The sequence below is a fragment of the Echiichthys vipera genome, assembly GCF_963691815.1.
Source record: "Echiichthys vipera genome assembly, chromosome: X".
Taxonomy (NCBI): Eukaryota; Metazoa; Chordata; class Actinopteri; order Perciformes; family Trachinidae; genus Echiichthys; species Echiichthys vipera.
Window position 1 is genome coordinate 17,515,336 of NC_139825.1, and position 20,039 is coordinate 17,535,374.

The 20,039-nt window shown below is 39.0% G+C and overlaps 1 protein-coding gene across 1 annotated transcript; it reads right to left on the minus strand.

Moving 5' to 3' along the window:
• Window positions 1–950: 950 nt before the first annotated feature.
• Window positions 951–19,895, minus strand: gls2b (glutaminase 2b (liver, mitochondrial)). The gene is made up of 18 exons (XM_083939296.1): window positions 19,699–19,895; window positions 19,005–19,104; window positions 18,303–18,424; window positions 16,428–16,557; window positions 15,420–15,499; window positions 13,975–14,138; window positions 9,703–9,761; window positions 9,037–9,069; window positions 8,868–8,926; window positions 8,649–8,715; window positions 7,866–7,916; window positions 7,555–7,731; window positions 7,303–7,434; window positions 5,518–5,610; window positions 5,365–5,426; window positions 4,920–4,996; window positions 3,099–3,162; window positions 951–1,588 (listed from the first exon to the last, which is right to left on the minus strand). Exons 1-18 carry the CDS (start codon window positions 19,866–19,868, stop codon window positions 1,432–1,434), a joined length of 1,797 nt encoding a protein of 598 aa, XP_083795422.1. The 5' UTR covers window positions 19,869–19,895; the 3' UTR covers window positions 951–1,431.
• Window positions 19,896–20,039: the final 144 nt, after the last annotated feature.

Sequence of the window (20,039 nt, forward strand, 5' to 3'; positions counted from 1 at the left end):
TTTATTAATTTTCTTGTTAGCTGTGGTGTCTTGCCTGCCAGGCTGATGGAGGGTGTTGGAATTGTCAGTAACACTATGGTCACTTCAGGTGTCGGTGGTCTCTCTGGATGTCAGGTTTTTTCTTATATAAGCTCTCATTTTGCTCCTTAATGTTCTTTTACTGCAGGGATCTACTGTAAGCCACCCTGGTTGGTGCATCACTGATGCTGTGGGTTTACAGACATTTTCTTGGGATGGGGGCACAGTGCCATCTGGTGGATGCTAGGAAAACTAAAGCACATGTGGCTGCAAATGTTTGCCAGCATCTCAGCCTTTATTAACTCCATGAACCAGGTCAGTAAAGGGACAATCTGTCAACACTGATTATCTCTAAATCTATGAATATAGACGAGGGAAAGTCTGTTAAAATGACCTCATCATGACTCAGCATACATTAGTTTGATCCTTCATAGCCACAGCTGGATGTCTCTATATTATTTTTTCTACTCTTTGTTTCCTAGAAAATAAAACTGTATAATAATCATACAAATCATGCTCTTGTAATAATGGCATTTAAATAATGATGTCCACCTTCAAATAACACCACACTACCTGCTGCTTCATATTGCAATAAAACATTTCTGACTGCATGACGCATTGATTACCCTAATAAAATAAAATAAAAACAAAATGAAAGTATCGGTGGCAGATAAATAAAATATATTCAATTGATGTCTTCAATGTCAAAATATTCCACATAAATTACTCTTTGGAATTTCTTTTTTATGCAGAGTTAAATGTTATGACAAGAAATTTACAGCTGAAAAACATAATCTATACAATATATCCAACATTAGGTTTGTTGGATACAATTCATTCCCTTGTCTCCCTTTTATATTACGCCAAATTCAAGATTTTATATCAAAACATGTCAGATAGTTGTATGTATTCAAATATTTCAACAAGGCACACTAGAATAATAGAAATACATACTGTGAAGCATTGGGAGTACAAATATCCATCTTTTGAGTTAATCAAATACCTCTTCAACAATACTGACACCCTCTGCTACATTTAACTTCACATGAATGTTACCATAACATGAACACTGTGTCGAGTTCCAGCTGTTTTATTATTTTAAATTAGTCTGTTTGCAGAATATGTTATTGTTTACACAACCCACAATGTTGTATTCTATTGGCTTGTTATGCTAGTATTTTTTCTTTTCCTATTGTTTGCATTGTATTTTCTTGTTGGGCTTATTTGCATGTTTCGACCGTTTTCATTTTCACTCACTGATCTTTTCCTTCCCTGCAGTTGGCACAGTTTATATATATTTATATAGTCATATTCTGGTCTTTGTCTGTTTTATTTGCTCAAAATGGACCTTCATATTTCAAAACTTGACAGACTACACAAATGCCCCATGTGTGGGGACTCTATTCAGATACGTCACACCATGCCCTCGATGGTGTCCAGCTTCGGGGAATGCTCAGCCTTAGTGTGCTGCGTTTCCTGCTGCCTGCAGACCTGCTGGTAGTCTTTCAGCAGCTTCACCACCTCGTCATGTCCGAACTGCATGGCGTCAACGACTGGTAGGTTCCCCCACCTGCACAGCAATGAGTAAAAATGATAAAGATGAGCATGTTCAGTGGTGCAAATTTAAGTATTCCATTTTAAATGGTAAATGGACTTATAAAGCGCCTTTCTAGTCTTCTGACTACTCAAGGCGCTTCACAGTGTTTGTCACATTCACCCATTCACACAGACATTCACACTGATGGCAGTGGACATCTACATACCATCTAATCTGATCTAACCATTCACACCACATTTACACACCCATGCGTAGCACAGGGAGCAATTCGGGGTTCAGTGTCTTGCCCAAGGACACTTCGACATGTGGACCGGGGGGAGATGGGGATCGAACCACCAATCTCTCGAACAGAGGACGACCCACTCTTCCACCAAGCCACAGCCGGCCATTTAGATCAACTAAATGTGGTTAAGATAATTAAGTTCAAAGGTTCACTCAAACCAGTAAACACTCTGAACAAAGCAGTTTCACATTTAAAATGCCAATACTAATAATTGCCAATACTAATAATTCGGTAGATACAGGACATCCCAGCTGTGAGCATTTACTCAGCTTGTTTCTTTGAAACTTAGGTCGAAAAATCTTCATTCAGTTAAATATAAAGTTAAAAACAACCAAGATCTAAAGACTATCGTGAAAATATGCCTTAAAACAAAGTAAATTTATGACCACTTCTGGCAGACAACCCCATCGCTGATGCACACGAGAGGATATGATGCCTGACACTGACAAAAAATGTGAAGAAAAACTACATATTTATTTGGGTTTGAACTTTTTTTGAAACATTTAGGATCATATACATATATATATATATATATATATATATATATCTATATCTTTATAGATATAAATAATATAATAATATAGATATAGGTATTATACCTAACCTGGTGTCTGTGAGCTGATTTATTAGTCTTTTACTGCAATTTCCAAGCTTGGGATCAATAAAGTATTTCTATTCTATTCTATTTTATACAAAACGGCATATGAATGAACATTGTTTTTTTTGTTTTTAACATGTGAGACTGTCCATTTAGAACGTATTTATACTAGAGAAGTAACACCAAATGAGCTTAAATACTGTAGTTTGTCAGCAAGTTTTTGAATTGCAAGAAAAAAGCACAAGATTTTGCAGTTAGACAAATGTCCGAATAGCCACATTTATGGGAACATTTTCAGTGTTACAGTCTACTTCATTTAAGTATTTCAAACCACATAAGACCCCACTAAGACCAGAAAGCACATCACATATGTATCAGATGGGAAAGAAGAAGAAGAAGAAGAAGAAGAAGAAGAAGAAGAAGAGGAAGAAGAAGAAGAAGAAGAAGAAGAAGAAGAAGAAGAAGAAGAAGAAGAAGAAGAAGAAGAAGAAGCATCTAAAGATGTGGTTGTGATTCTATCTAAAAACAACATAAAACAGAGCGGAAAACTTGTGCTCAAACACCAAACATAAGGAGCAGTGAAGCTGCAGAGCTAAATAATAAGAAGACAGAAGTTAGTTTGTTGCAGATGCCACTCTCACCTGTCTTCTACAAATGGATCCACTCTGCAAGTTTCAGTAAGGAATTTCACCACATCAATGTGACCTGAGAAAAGACAAGTTTTGAGGGTATGCTGTGCCGAACTAGCAAGGTCTTCAGGATTTGTCTAATAGCATGAAAAAATGTGGATGAAGAAAACAAAGCTGCTAAAAATAGAAATTATGTGGAGGTAAAAAAGATATAGGACAATTCCATCCAGTCCCAATCCAACTCAAAATCAGATTTAGGAGAGCAAAGCTCTGCCATTTTCATTTGGGAAAAAAAAATGACATTACTACCATTTTTTATCTTGTAAACAAATTACTTGCTTACAAGGCTCTTTTTGAAAAATGTCACTGCAGCGGAGCGTTAAACCTGTACTCTGGATCAACTCAGAGCACTAGAAGATAAATAATGAAGCATATGGTGTCTGTGAGCTGATTCATTAGTCTTGTATAATGTGAGCCAGAGGTACTTTGCCTTAATAGTTAATTAAATGAAGTGAAACTAACTTAGCACTAATTACAGCTGTGAACATACAATGAAAGTGAAATACAATTATCCTCTCAAGTAAGTTTAACTGGAGTTTGGGGGTGTGTGACAGAATTTTTATGTTGTCTCCCCCCATCATTGTTATTATCCACCTGTCCTGTTTCCATCCACTGGGACAGGATGGGACAGGTGTAACCTGACAAGCTAAACAACATTTACAAGCAGAGTTCACAGTGTCTCCAACGAAAGTGCCACACCTACCTACCTAAGAGTAATGTACTATAATTTGTAAATAATAATACACAACCTTTGAATCGTGACACAGGATATGCAGGGCTTTTAAGGAGGAAGTCAGGTCACGTAGTATAAAGAAAAGGCGACAGTGTGCTTTGGGGTTTGGGTGGATGGATGGGTCGAAAAACATAGAACCTTAACCCACAAGGCCGCTGTATGTGTCACATGTGAAAGCAATCTGAACACGACTTATTGACTTATTTTAATCTATTTTAACAGATTTTTGTTATATAACTTACGTACTGTGACTGAGTGACTAATGGGAAAGACATTTAAACTGTTCCAGTGTTGAGCGGGAGCTCAGGAGCCCGGCAGCCCAGCAGCCCGGCAGCCCGGCAGCTGTGAAACAGGCTGCAATGTATCACATGGGGCAAGTGTTCACCATCAATGTACATCCACTAAAAGTGTTTGTTTTTTCTGCTGAGAGGCTCAGATTTTTGTTAAATGTGTCTCACTGTCATCTGGAAAGATGGTGAAGTCTTGTTCTGAAATTTCACAAGATAACTTGTTGCTAGCAGACAGTGGTGTGAAACTTGAGTAAGAGAGGAGCTGCAGAGAGTTTGTTGTGAAGCATAACTTTGTGTTATCTTAAGAAAAAATCCATAAGAACAATGGTGTATCTCCGAATTCCAAAATTGTGCCAACAAAATGCGAAGCTACACATCAGGTAGATTTCATATAAACGTTAATGAAGAAATAAGAGTAATTAAGGTGCAACTTCTCCCGTTGTGTAATGGGTGCGACTATACTAAAAGGAGGGTCAGAAAGATGTAGAGGTTAAATCATGCAGAAAAAGTGAAAACCCCTGTGTAGGTTTGCCATAGGTGCATATAGTAGGGCACCATTTAATAGCTGTGTGTTTTTATTATGTTTCATTCATGTTTTATTGGAGTTCATATCTTTTCGCTACACGACGTTTAAGAGCTGTCATACATATTTGCTGCTTGACAGCTTTATAGTTTGCCAGTGGAACTGATTTAATGTTGCACATTCACTAAATATCAGGAGCACAGATGAACAGATCACATGGAGCTCACCCTCTGCAGCAGAGATATGCAGCGCTGTTCGAGAATCATAATCTTTCAGGTCCATGTCCATGGATGAGAGAGCAAACCTAAAGGAATAAATAAAAGTACAGTTCACCATCATCATTGTTGATGCATTACAATGTAATTTGTTCACATAGTGATATAAAAATAGAACTACAAATAAACATTTTAGCGTTGTACTTAAATTTGAGCTAATCAATATGCAAGTACCAGTATGATTACTAGACAACTTTATGTTTCTGAGATATATTACAAACCAGACAGAAATAAGTGCAGAAATTACATCTTGAAAATCTATGTCAAGCAGCACTGAAGCAGTTTACTGCTCTTTCCTAAGACATTTTATGTTTTACAGTACCCACAGATGGTGTTAACATTATGAAGGCCATCTGTTATACAGGACAAACAATAATGAGGTTTGGTGGTGATGTACCTTCTGAGAGCAGACACATCTCCACTGTAGGCTGCAAACATCAAATTAAAAACAGATTTGTTCTGCAAATACAGAGACATAATATAAACATAGACACAGAGGCACAAAACACATAAAAAACACCAGCAAGAACAGACTAACAAAGCAACAAACCCTGTCATCACCATCCAGTCTCCGAGGGTCCTGCTTCTTGACAAAGTGCCTTAAGTTGTCATAATTGTGGAAATTGAAGAGCGAAACAAGCTCCTGAGGGTGATGAGAAACAGTGTAATTGTTAGCAGAGGAAAACACTGGAGAGCTTATATATTCTTTTTAAACTTTAAGATAAAGAAAACTATATTACAAACAAAACAAGATGAAGGTTTAACAGAAAATGTAACAACAGAAAATGTAAACCTATGAAGTCATTGGGATGTAAAATCTGAAGCTGCTCACAGGGGGCTGGTTTTCTGTCCCAAAATAACCCTGCTCTCGCAGTAATGGATATTACCTTCCACACTGTCTTATCTGTAAGTTACAGAGTTTACATCTGGATGATATTGATTGTTTGAGTTGAAACTTGCTCCATTTATATAGCGCTCTCATTTACACACACACCATTGGCAGCATGCTACCAACCATCAGGAGCAACTTGGGGTTCAGTGTCTTGCTTCAGTACACTTTGACATGTGGAGCCTGGGATCTAACCACCAACCCTGCAATCAGTGGACAATCCGCTTTATCCCATGACCCACAGCCACTCCCAGGGTTTTTCCAGGTGTCCAGTTTTGGTAGAACAAATATAAAGCAATTGTCTAACTTAGCAGGTCATCGTTGCTTTCCTAGCGCTGCAACACAGCGGCATTCATTTTTTAAGGATTCTGTTATTCTACAGTATTGTTGTTTGTATTGTGACATAATAACAGCTAATGACAAATTTTCTTATCAAATGCTCATCATAACCTGACAAAGCAATGCGAAACAGGAGTTCAGACACAGCATACTAGCTTCAACAGATTTAAGATTTGAGATAGGTATCATATTACTACTCTTACTACTTGAATAATTTTAACAGTGCAATTAAAAAGTATAAATATAGCACAAGTCTTTGCTGAAAAATATTAAGGATAAGTTTTTTGCCATTGGCTATTATTATTAGCCATAGTGTTTTCTTTTTACGTTAACAGCTTATACGTTTGCTTATGCTTTTCTCTGTTTATCATTTTCCACATGCTATATATATGCAAGACCAGAAGATGTAAAATAGAGGTGAATGATTAGCCATGTGAGACCATCCTGATCTTGTGAGCTCCATTGTATTTTACTCGCGAATCCGTCTTAAACCAAATGGCGCCGTCCTTAGGGGAGCCTGCGCCACTGAGCGGCTTTCCAAAGGAATGAATGGGGCGCCATTTTGGGTCCTCTGTCTTTTCCAAGCGACCGAACCAATCAGCGTTGGAGGCGGATTTGAGTGTGACGCAACGAAACGCTACTGTTTACTGTAAACAACATGGCGGTCAAGAAAAAAAACAAAAAAAACTTGGCGGCTTCCACAGATGAGATGAGCGCATCTATAAAGCTAACACCTTTGTCTCTTGGATTCTTCTATTGCAATATGGACCAGACACCTGAAATTGTGCCTTTTATCAGTAAATTTGCGTTATATGATGTTTACTTTCTGAACTTTGCCCCAACACTGTTAGTACGTCGTACGCTTCGTTGATCTGACTGGTTGATTTGGCCCGTATGTTGCTGATGGTTTATCCAATCAGCAACCAGTATTTTCGCCCCTTCCCAAAGAGATCTCCAACGGAGAGTTCCCAGTTAATCCCTCTGGCGCAGTCAGGTTAGCAAATGATAGCCTACATTAAAGAAAAAAAACTAAACGATATAGTAAAATATAACCAAGTGTAAATGCAAAGGCACAAAAGGAAAACTAATCTTGTGTCTTGGTCTAACCTGACAGAAGTGTATTCCCCGGACGCTGTTTCCAACTCTGTCCAGAGGAGGAGACCAACACATCACTCCCATGACGTTGGGGATCACCAGCAAAATAGCACCGGACACCCCGGATTTGGCCGGCAAGCCCACCTGAGAGATGTGAAATGTGGAATTTGTTTCAGGTCAACAAATTAACAAGCATTTCCTTCACAACCCAGGAGAAGTGATCACACTGAATTGATTATGTCAGAGGTGTGATGGTAAACTCACATGAAAAGCCATCTGGCCGGAGAAGTCATACATCCCACATGAGTGCATGAGACTCAAAGTGTTTCTCACTGCCTCGGCACTCAGGATACGCTCCCCTGTAATTGGACAGATCCCTCCGTTGGCCAGAGTTGCAGCCATGATGCTTCCTGATTCGCACGTCACCTCTATGGAGCAAAGCTAAGACAAATAGAGGGTCAGTACATGGTCAAAATCTATTTTCATTACAGCTTATATAATACATATCAGGATGCACAAGGTTATGGGTTTAATGATTCTTCATGAAAAGCTTCATTCATGGCAGAGCAGTTTACCTGGAAGTAGAAGTCCAGCGCATCGATCATATCTGCTCCCGGAGGGAAACACTGGTGAAAGAAATATGATCATTGTGACTGTTTGATTGACTGAAGTACACTGGCGTAGCACTGTTTAAATATATTAGGATTTCTCAACCGGAAAAAAAAGGCTATCTTGGTCAGGTCATAAAGCTCTCACTTAGTCCTTACATAGGATCCAAAGGTCATGAATAACGCCTCTGACACAGAGATGCATACAGGAGATGTGTGGATAAGCCGACGAAGAGGAATTTCAGTTCGTTGGTCTTGCAAAATGATGGCAGTAGCAAAAATGGAGGGAGTAATAAAAAAAATATAGATTAATAAATAAATAAAATTGTATTGTGGCTAGAGATAATTGTAGGAATGTTGGGATCATAAAACCCTTTCAAGCAAAAAGAAAACACAATATAGTGAAAACAATATAATGGTCAAGCAAGTTTTTCTTTTTTAAATTTATTTGTTGTTTTTTCTTTTAAAAATGAATTTGATTTAAGTAATCACTTAAAGGCAAAGCTTTTAGATTTTTTTATTTTTACAATTTCTGATGATAAATCAGAAATCAGATAAATTTATGAAAATAATTGGAAGATTAATATGTAATGAATTTACACAAATACATTAATCATTTGTCTCTTTAAAGAAACTTCATGAATACAAAACACTCAGAGTTTCTAACATTAAGTTTTATCTCAAAAAGAGGACACAGTAATTTTAAAAAAGCATTTATAATCTCACATATTTCAGCAGTCTGTGACTGACCTTCTTCTCTTTCATGTAGTATCCGATGGCAAAATTTCTGTCGCCTGTTTCTTTTTCTGACTGGAACCTGAGACAGAGAAGCAGAGAGGGTCAATACTGAAACATCAATAATGCAACAGAGCCGTGGACAGGCAGATTGCCTGACACTGTCTTTCCACTTTGGTGTGCTAAAGATATATTTACTTAAAATACCTCAAATTTAAACAACAGTAAACTCACATGGCATTGCTGAATCCCACATACTCTTGGCCTGCCATCTTTTTCACAAACTCCATAACCTAGGAGAACAAAGAAAGTATTTTAATTGTACTGCAACATCTTTGAGCAATGACATAATCAATCATGTTTCACTTTCACGGTGTTAACAGAGAAGAGGCATACTACTTACATAGTCAAACTTCTCTGCCTTATTTGAACGAGGCTGAAAACAAAGCAAGAGTTGCATAATTTAGTGCCCTATTATCAACAGGTACAGGACAAGAGGAAAGATAGGCATTGATCGTAAACCTCAGGTGGAGTTCAGAGAGTATTTCTCAAAACAGGAGCACAGAAAACTGTGAATACAATCAACAAAATCAGTCAGGTTAAGATTTCTCAAACAAATTTAGGATGTTTTTGAGATAGACTAAAAACTTGTAACTGTCCCGTCATGATATTTTCATCACATCATCAGACTCACTCAACAACATGCAGTCTCTAAACGAGAGCATACTGCACATTATAGTGCCAAATGGAGCTGGCAGGTCAAGTCAAAACTATTATGAATATTTTCAGTTAAACACTTCTTTGTAATAACAAATGTGTGAATAAATGTTAAAAGAATAACAATAAGCAACTGCATCAGTCAGACATTTTTTTTAGTTTATTCAAATCATATGATCTTTAACAATCAATGATTTTCGCTGACTTTCATGTGTGGAGTAAAGCAGATTTTAATGATATTCCACACTCTTTATGTTCATAAAATGTTCTGTCCCTGACTTTCTACCAAATGGAGTGTGATTAACCGTATGAGCTGACTCAACTATCACACACTACATGTCCATCTGTTTACCTTGATAAGAGAGCTGATCACTATGGCGCCAGCATTCACCATTGGGTTGTGTGGCTTTTCTGGGAGAAAGGACAATAAGATAAGACAAAACGTTAATGAAAAGTCCTGTACTAAATAAATAATGTTTCATAATAAAGTATAATATTCACTGAGATTCAAAGTGCTGTACATGCTGTAATTCAGCTGTAGTCTTATTTGTGAAAACCGAAAATGGGAAAATAAAGTACAACCAAAGTGCACACATCTGATATGAGCCTGCTCATTCATCTAAAAATGATTACCTCCACCAATAATGTTTCAGTTTGGCTGATTTGTCTGTTTTTTTGTTTGTTTGTTTGATTGTCAGGGGGATTATAGTAAAATTACTTTTTGTTTTTTGTTGATACGGTATCAGTGAAGTGAGGGCTCTCGCTCCCCTCTCCTCGCCTGTATCGTTGTTTTCTAACTTCATGGGGTTTTTCGCTAATTAAGCAAGCTAATTTTTGTTACGTTACTTTGTTGTTACATGTCCTGTAGTGGCTAGCGGAGTGCTCTCGCTCAGGCTGCTCTGAAAGGACGCTAGCAGGAGTGCATGCCCGGCGCTAGCTTGTTATTGACAGCGGACGTATCAGTGGAGGCGCTCCCCACTCACGGTAGCTTTAACCACTGTCCGCGTTTCTGTTAAAAGAGAACCCACGGTTGGCGAAGTGCCCTCGCTCAGGCTGCCTTAAGGGGCTACGCTGGCAGGAGCTTGTGCTCGGTGCTGGCTTCTTATTGATAACTGCCACATTAGTGAAGGGGTGTGTCCTCGCTCCCCTGTCACTATAGCAGGTAAAACATAAATGAATACAAAATAAAATAAATAAATAAATAATAAAAAAAGAATTTTTTGCGTTCTGTCTTCAAAACGAATATTAATATAAGAGAGGGGGGTGACTGTAAACGCGCCTGTGCCACAATGGACTCTCATGCCTGTAGTTCCTGTATGGCTCCTCTTCAGCCCAAAGATGGCCATCACCATTGTCCCTCTTGTCTTGGCCTCGTCCAGCTGAAGCAGGGTGTCTCAGAAGACGCCTGCATGAATTGCCGTTACATGCCTCTAACTGTGAGAGCTGCAAGTCTGGCTGAGGTTGAGAGCCTGATGGCCGATGCTGTCTCCACATTGTCAGGGCGGTCGTCCCCAGCCCTGCATGCCCGTCCCAAGCGGCGTGCCATGGAAGCTGCCGGTGCTCCCTCCGGGAAGGAAGCTAGGTCAGACAAGCTGTCCTCGAAGGTGGATCTGCTGGCGACAGAGCTAGCTTAGATGAAGTCTCTCCTCCTGTCCCTCCATTCTGGTGCAGAAAGATGGCTTCATGGGATCCATCATTCGTGCAGCCCTGGCACGCCTGCAGCTAGATCTCCAGCAGGCAAAGCCAGCTCCTGCTAGTGCTTTTTTTAGGTGCACTCCGGCCCCTGCCACCTTCACCGTTCCTCCCTCTGAGGAATATCTGAGGGAGTTGCACGTATGCTGGAGAGACTGAGCCAACAATTGCTTCCCTCATAGTTTCCCCCAACGAGGCCCTGAGGCCAGATGCCAGGTGCCCTAGCCCGCAATGTTGGGTCACGGATGACCTTCTTCATAAGGCCTATGGCATGACGGCACGGATGGGTCGTATTGGCAATTCACTCTCGCATCTTATGCTTGCCCTATTGCAGTGGTTCCCAACCTTTTTGGGAAGTGACCCCAATTTGATATCATACATTTCTGGGACATTTCTTTCTCTAGAATTAGTTTTTGATCATGTTTGTTATACTGTGTTGAAAATACAGAGTAGCCGGGATTAGTGCACAAAATGACAATTGTATTTTCTCTGATCCAGGTGGCTGCATTCACAAGGCTAAACGAAAAGGCCTACTGAGCAAACAATCTCTCTCATATACGGAATTATGTAAAACAAACAACAACAAAAAACAACTACTGCTGCATCTTAGCCTCGCCACGGTGAACATTTGAAAAAAAGAAAGTCACCTCACCATATATAATTGGATGGCTGAGCCTGCGCACCACGCTGCAGCCTTTCAAAGTCAGGTGCTGTAGTAGACAGAGCGCATCTCATCTCTGATGTAACAAACAGTCGTGAACGGTACTATGGAGCACTAAATCCAGCTTCACATGCAGTTTTCCCTGAATCCATCAATATGATCACTCATCTGCATCTGACATTCTTGTTTTTCCCCTGCATGCTTATGTTAAATTTGTTAAGTTTTCTAAAGATGTCTGTTACATATACAAGGAGGGAAATTTTCTGCTGGTCACAGAAAGTTGACAAAATCATTTTTTTTCACATCCATGAAAAATGCCAACAGTTCGTTTCTCAGCTTGAAAAACCTCTCCAACACCTTACCTCTCAGACGTGCGCGCAGAGGATGTGGCTTTATGTAATTCACCATGGTTATGACCTGCTGCAGTATGTCTGCGATGGGCGCACACAGTTCTTTAGATGCCAGTTGTTCACAGTGAATCATGCAATGATTCCATGTTGCAGATGGGGTCATCTGAGTTATAAGTGTCCCCAAACCATTTTGCCATCCTGCCATACACAGAGCTCCGTCTGTGCAATATCCCACCATACGCTCCCAGGGAAATCTGTTTTTCTCCATATAACCCTGAAGGACATGGTACATTGCTTGTGCAGTCTCATGTCCAGGGAGAGGGAGGTAATACAAAATATCTCTTGTAACCAACAAATTTTTCCCTCTGTGCTAACGTCCATTTGAAGAGCATAAGCTGGGGAATTGCAAAGTTCTTCTATCAGCGTGCTCTCTCGGTCATCAGCAATTGCATCAATCCTTCTTTTCACCGTGTTGTCAAACAGTGGTATCACCTTCAGTTTTTGAGCTTCTTCCTCAACCGCACATCGTTTTTACCATTTCGATGGCAGCTGGCAATATTAATGTCTCAGCAATGATATGCGGCTTCATAGCCTTAGCAATGAGATAGCTCACCTCCAAAGACGCTTTCCAGGCCCATTCACTAACAGTCACAGCCTTTTTGAAGTACACTCGCTGCTTATTCAGCTCGGCAAATTTCTTTTCAAAAAAAGATCTTGGTTTGCCGACATGCTCCTTGTGTGTTGTCTCAAAGTGTCTTTTGAGTTTGTTGGCTTTCATACACTCGGCAAACAGGACGTTACCACACAGCAAACATTTCGGCTTCTCCTCATTGCTTTCCATCACACTTGAATGAAACTTTGGTCATATTTTCTCTGTCTGTTTATTGTCTGTCCATCTGTTCCTCTTGGAGCTGTTTTTGCAGAGCCAGGGCCAGGCGCAAATTATGCTTTCCATTTTGTTTTTGTTTTTTCCCGCCTACTCTCACTGCAAGTTTGTTTGAAGCCTGCGTAACTTAAGTAACGTAACTGAGCAGTGATCGCGGCGGTCAAAGCTCAGATATTTGTATATGCTGCATTTTATTTGAAGAAGTTTTAAATTAGTGAAAGTAAAGAAGGCAGTTTAAGATAATTTGTAGTGTTTTAATTTTTAAAAAAGTAATTAAAAAAAATTCAGTAATATTTTATAAATTAATAGTCATTTCCAACGACCCCATTTAAATTCCAGGCGACCCTACGTGGGGTCGGGACCCCAAGGTTGAAAAACTCTGCCCGATCAGTTTCCCTGCAGCGGGCAGTAGTGGACGCATCCCCCATCAGCCTCAGTGATGCCTCACTGCAGGCTCTTGCCTCAATGTCTAGGGAACTGGGGCGTTTGATGTCCATTGTCGTTCAAGTCTGGCTGGCACAGTCACCCTTGTCCGAAACGTGTAGGAACGGTGGAACCTGGGGAGATGTTTGGCACAGCTGCTCTACAGATGCTTGAGAAAACTGTCCAGGCTGATCACACCAGGCGACAGTTCTCTTTGCAGGGGTACATAGAACCATAGTTACATTCGTAACTCTCGTTTTCTGCTTTTCACAAATTTATGTTAATGTGCAACATTTCCAATTTAGAAGTAGGTAATAAATTCACTATTTGACATTTTCAGATAGTTTTTTTCGTCAATGAGATAGCTCACCTCCAAAGGTGAACATATTCATTGTGCAGCAATGGCCTGAACTTTACACTTTACGTTGAGTAAAAGAAAGGAAATAGTTTTGATTCCACTTCTAATGTGAAATTTAACTTTGAATTTAATTTGTGCCACAGTTACATACATCTTGCTTGTTTGGTACCAAAAAACAGATAAGATAAGGTGTAAAAATATATAATGTTTTGAAATCCAGTCCAACAGGACAGCGATATAGAGGCCTTACACACCTTCATCATCAAGCGAGAGCATGTTGAACTTGAGACCACTGGGCTCCATGCCGACATAACGGTGAACACTTTCTGTTCCCGCCTCATGGACAGCGATGGCGTACTGCAGGGGCTTCACACATGATTGTAGGCAGAACGGCTGCTTGGTGTCACCGACTGAGTGCCTGGAGGAAGAAGAAGAATGTTTCCAGTCTCACTGAACATAAAATAGATCCACTTTGACAATCACACCTTGAAGATGTACTGAGGTTCTCTGGCAGAATTGCTCACAGTCATATGAAGTGAGATGTTATTCAGCAGCACCATTGGGGCAGTTTCAATGATACATATAAGGAAGAGTGAGCACTGCTTATAGCTGTCACGTGTAGATTTGTCCTACGTTTCTGACACTATTGCAAATGTCGGGCTAACAGGCTGAGAACTTAAACTGTATCCCCAAGGAAATTTAAGTCAAAAGCAACTGAACTTGGCAGCTATCATTCCTTTTCGGTGGCTTATCCATACATCTCCTGTATGCATCTCTGTGTCAGAGGCGTTATTCATGACCTTTGGATCCTATGTAAGGACTAAGTGAGAGCTTTATGACCTGACCAAGATAGCCTTTTTTTTCCGGTTGAGAAATCCTAATATATTTAAACAGTGCTACGCCAGTGTACTTCAGTCAATCAAACAGTCACAATGATCATATTTCTTTCACCAGTGTTTCCCTCCGGTAGCAGATATGATCGATGTGCTGGACTTCTACTTCCAGGTAAACTGCTCTGCCATGAATGAAGCTTTTCATAAAACTTTCATGAAACTTGGCCATCTGACCAGGCTGGGACTGGTCCGACCAGTCAGATGCATAAATGAACTGATGAAGCCTCTTGGATGAGAGGTGAAACGTCCTCGTAGACAAACAACCAAGTCCAGTTGCTTTTGGCTTAAATTTCTTTGGGGATAACGATGACCTGGACAAATGAGAACATTCACAGGCTTACTTAAACTGTAATGAGTGAAACTAAAAAAATGTGATTTTATAAACCGCTTCTAATCATTCAAATCTTGGAAATAACAATAATATATAACAATTTCAACCCCAAAGTTTATTGAGTAGCTATTCTGGAGCTTTCGATATCAGACATATCAGACAGTCTTCCTCAGCATCCGTGAAAACAAATCAATCTCAACTTTTAAGCCAATATGGATGTGCAGTCTATAAAGTGCTCAGAAATGTTTTATTTGAACATTTAAAATGCAGTTCTATGCTCTTCTCCCAATGAATAAATATTATTCTCTTCTGATTGACTGATGCTTTTGCAGCATCTATGCTAATGTCTTTAGCAGCCGCTATTGTTGCCAGCACATGATTTTGTGTTATCACAAGAACCAGCTGCTGTGCAAGGTAAACTAAATGGACCTTGTGGTGAGACTATTTTTGTAAAGTACAAATCTGTAATTCTTACCTCTGGCCATCAACTGTACACAAAGACACACCCCACAGGTCTGGACTAAACTTGGCCAGCTGGGGGATGTAGTCAGCAACCTAAAGCCAGAAAACATAAGAAAAACAGAGTGGCAATTAAATCACAGTTTAAATTTTGTGCATCACTACAGATTGATCTTTATTTTCTGAATTTTGAAAGTTTAACCCCAGCTCCTTTGAAAAGTCTATAATAAATGGTGTAACCAAAATACAGACACTCAGACCCTTAAGGATAAAAATGATTGAAACCCTTTAAAACAACAATTGTTGATCCCCACGGCCATAATATCACAATTTCATACAATTTATACATTATTATATCAGGTTTTCAGCCTAGAGTTCCAGCTTCAAAACTGTGGGACCACTAGGGTTATTGCTGCTGAATTATGGAGCACTGTGGTGTTTATATGCATCATCATTAACTTTATTGCTTATCATTGACATATCCCAGACTGTGAAAAAACATTCCCCATAGTATAGAGCATAGTATAGAGAAAATAAATCAATTTTTTTTTATAACAACAGGGGCATTATGGAAAGAAACTGGAATGTATTATTAATTCTCAAAATTCTTAAAATAAATTAATAGTTGTTAGCTACAACAGTGATCGAAGTTCAAATATTTAACTCAGTTAAACTGTTTCAAAATTAGTGTCACCATTTCAGTATCAGACCAAATGTCTCCCCTTCTGTTCCTGTGTTATGGAGTTGAATAATGTCACAGTGAAGTTGACCTTTGACCTTTTGGATATAAATGGTCATCACGTCATCATTTTATACTATTAGACATGTGTGAAATGTTTTCATAATTAGTGTAAGATTTATTGAGTTATGGCCAAAAATCTGTTATGGGAAGTCCCAGTGACCTTGACCTTTGACCCCCTAAAATGTACCACATTGTTTTCCACTATATGTGAAATTTACTCAAGTTATGATAAAAATAATTTTCTATTTCTATACAATAAGAAAACAAACAACAACTGCATACCTTCCCATCACTTTGGTTTTGCACTGTGCTGTAGATTTCATTTATTTTTTGTGCAAACACATCAAACTTAGGGATGATGAATCTGTTTCTGAAGGCCTGGATCAGCAGGACGATGTTTCCACCGACACACCTGAACGAAAAACAACATAATGCACTAAGGAGCACTTACTGAAAATAACTGTAACATAGTACATGTGGTGTGTGTGTGTGTGTGTGTGTGCGTGCGTGCGTGCGTGGGTGTATGTGTATATGTGTGTGCACGTGTGTGTGAAAGAGAGAGAGAGAGAGAGAGAGAGAGCAGCAGCTGCATGCCATCAGTCTGAGCTACAGGCCTTTGCTTTGAACAACATGACAGGGAATGAAGCTGATATGTCCTCTCCCTCTCTCTCTCTCTCTCTCTCTCTCTCTCTCTCTCGCTCTCTTTCACACACACATACACACACACACACACACACACACACACACACACACACACACACACACACACACACACACACACACACACACACACACACACACACGCACACACACACACACTAACACAGTAATTACATAACACTTTCACACCTCCTGGTTTTGGCTAATTAAATTAAAGGAATAGTTCTCCTCATGTACAATTTATGACTGTCTATGCACACATGTTAGCTTTTACTGAAGTTTACATGAATGTTTACTGTCTTGTTTGGCAACAGTAGCCACACTATATTAATAAACAGCGAGACAACAGGGATAAGAGAATATCTTTGTGGTTTGCTTTTTGTCATCTTTTTGGTAAATATGGATTGATTGCATCAGGTCTAGGAACTATTGGGTTTCCCACACATTGATTAGGTGAAATTATTTAATACTGTATGCAAAACCTAAAAATCTCAAGCAGTTTCTGTATTGACTATGTTATACAAACTATAGCATTACATTATGAATTATTCATGTTGCTGTGTCAACAACCTGTAGTTATGACTACCTCCACATTCTTCAAATTGTTCTTAATCAAGTCAATACATTTCTTTATATATTCAGTAATGCGAAGTATGTGTGAGACCAGCAAAGATAAGAGAAAGAAAGATACAAACATGCAGCAGTTCACATACAACAAATCCTTCATTAGAATGGATTGTTGTTGGAAGGTCAGTATAAAAATAGATGGGTCTCATCATGCCTAGTGAATGGAAAGCAAAACAACCAGCAATGAGATACAAGTCTATTTTGAGGGACATTGCACTGTAGAAGAGCAACACTAAAAAAAAAATCAAATTTATATATATATATATATATATATATATAAATATATATATATATATTTATATATATATATATTTCCTGTCAAATATGTGATTGAATCCATGATTCTTGCAGCTGCTCTGTTGCTCAGTTTCCCAAAAGTCATCATGTGTGTGTCTCTGTGTTTGAGTTGCTGATCTGCTGTATTACAATCCTTTAGTTTATGCAATTTTTTTTCAGAATTTGGAGGCTTTTGACAAAGAACACACAGAAATGAAAACCACAGGACATCAGTATCTGTGCTATAGCATTGTGTATTACAACTGGCTCCAAAGAAAACCTACAACATGCTATTTTAGCCATGCATTTCTATTTTTCTGTATCTTCATCATCATGGATTATGTGTAAAATTAGGCTATAATTGATGTCTGATTCATCACTTATTCGCTTTATTAAAAGCTCCCGGCATGCATGCTTTTAATACCATCACAATCGAGGCATGGCGATGCAAAAACTAACTTTAACTCAAAGATCAGAGAAAAGAAAAAAAAACTTTCTTAGTCCCGCTCAGTCTGGTAGTAGAGCCAGTAAAACCTCAACAAACCACAAAATGTTCAGTCCTAACCAATTGTTCATCTCCTCCACTTGTCTCACCTGTGGAATAGGTTTCTGTCCATCATCACCTCACCAACAGATTCCTTCACAGCCTGTCGAAGCTTTTCCATGCAGTCCTTTAGACGAGGATCTGATGGGTGAAGGCCGGTTTTCTTCAGTGCCTGCAGACAACAGTGGACCAAGCACAATAGATTGATGGATAGATAGATAGGTAGATAGATAGATAGATAGATAGATATATAGATGGATAGATAGGTAGATAGATAGATATAGATAGATAGGTAGATAGATAGATAGATAGATAGATAGATAGATAGATGATAGATAGATAGATAGATAGAGATAGATAGGTAGATAGATAGATAGATAGATAGATAGAGATAGATAGATAGATAGATGATAAATAGATAGATAGAGATAGATAGATAGATAGATAGATATAGATGGATAGGTAGATATAGATAAATAGATAGATAGATAGATAGATAGATAGATAGATAGATAGATAGATAGATAGATAGATAGGTAGAGATGGATAGATAGATAGATAGATAGACAGATAGGTAGAGATAGATAGATATATAAATGGGTAGATGGATAGATAGATAGATAGATAGGTAGGTAGAGATAGATAGATATAGATAGATAGATAGATAGATAGATAGATAGAAAGATAGATAGATAGATAGATAGATAGATAGATAGATAGATAGATCTGTGGGTGTTTTGGTAACTACTTACTGAAGTAAAATATGTAACAGGGACTTGATCTTTTCCCTCTGTGATGGTGTAGAAAAGCATGTCTTCCACTCCCAAGCTGTGGGACTTTGGATGGAAATCCCTGATGAAGTAAAGATTAGAGTCTCAGAAAAGATCATTCTTGCATTATACACTACAAAAGACTGACATTATGATTCTTTCTAATGTTGCTAATATGTTTGTAATTATATTGTGATATAATATATAAGTTATGTCAACAGTGATAAAATTAATATGTCAATTAGTTCAACGTAAACTGCTTGTCACTATTCTGTGACCTATACCAGAATCAAAATAAACTTTACAGATAAGTCAGCATGACAGAAAATCATTATTTATGTTGTATGTGTTGTGATTTTCAGGAGCCGGCTGTATGGGTCTTTCTTTGTTTCAAGTGCACCTGCAGTTTGACGAGATTTCTTTGAAATTCAGTTGGACTTTCACATCAAAGCGCTGACTGCCGAATTTATATGTGACATGTTGGTTACCGACACCTGATGTTACCACCTGTACAGCAGTAGGCACACTGTTAATAGGCTACATAGTAAATGCCTCTTATGTGATGTAAATATATTAACAGGCCCAGGTAAAACTCATAAAACAATTGGAAGTCGCCTTAAAGGGATTAAACACCAGCAGCCGGACACTCGGGTGTTTGTCAGACAGAGACACTTACATGTTGTGATGGAAATGATCGATGCGTGTAGGCAGTGGCCGCTGGGACGTCGTTGTTGACTTCGTGCTCAGGCAACATACTGGCTGGATGATGAAAACCTTAGTCGCATCTGTATGTTTGGCGATCAGCTGGACAGAGGTGGACAGACGCAGCGCCCTCAGACAGTGCATGGCTGCACACCAACCCACTCTAACAGCTTGATTTGACTGGGAAGAAGGCGAGATAACGCTGCTGGCTGGTTGTTTTCCAGCGGCTCCTACGAGGTCACTGACTTTCAGATGACAGGCTCAAGTTTTGCTGCCTTCAGGTGCCGTCGGGAAATTTGTCGTTTTGACTTGTGA

Excerpts from the sequence above, each read along its gene's own strand:
- gls2b (XM_083939296.1), bottom strand. The coding sequence starts at position 19,868 with ATGCACTGTCTGAGGGCGCTGCGTCTGTCCACCTCTGTCCAGCTGATC. Across the intron at positions 18,425-19,004 it reads CTGTTACATATTTTACTTCA|GCACTGAAGAAAACCGGCCT; the intron begins GTAAGTAGTTAC and ends TGTTGTCTGCAG. Across the intron at positions 3,163-4,919 it reads GCATATCTCTGCTGCAGAGG|GTCACATTGATGTGGTGAAA; the intron begins GTGAGCTCCATG and ends GTCTTTTCTCAG.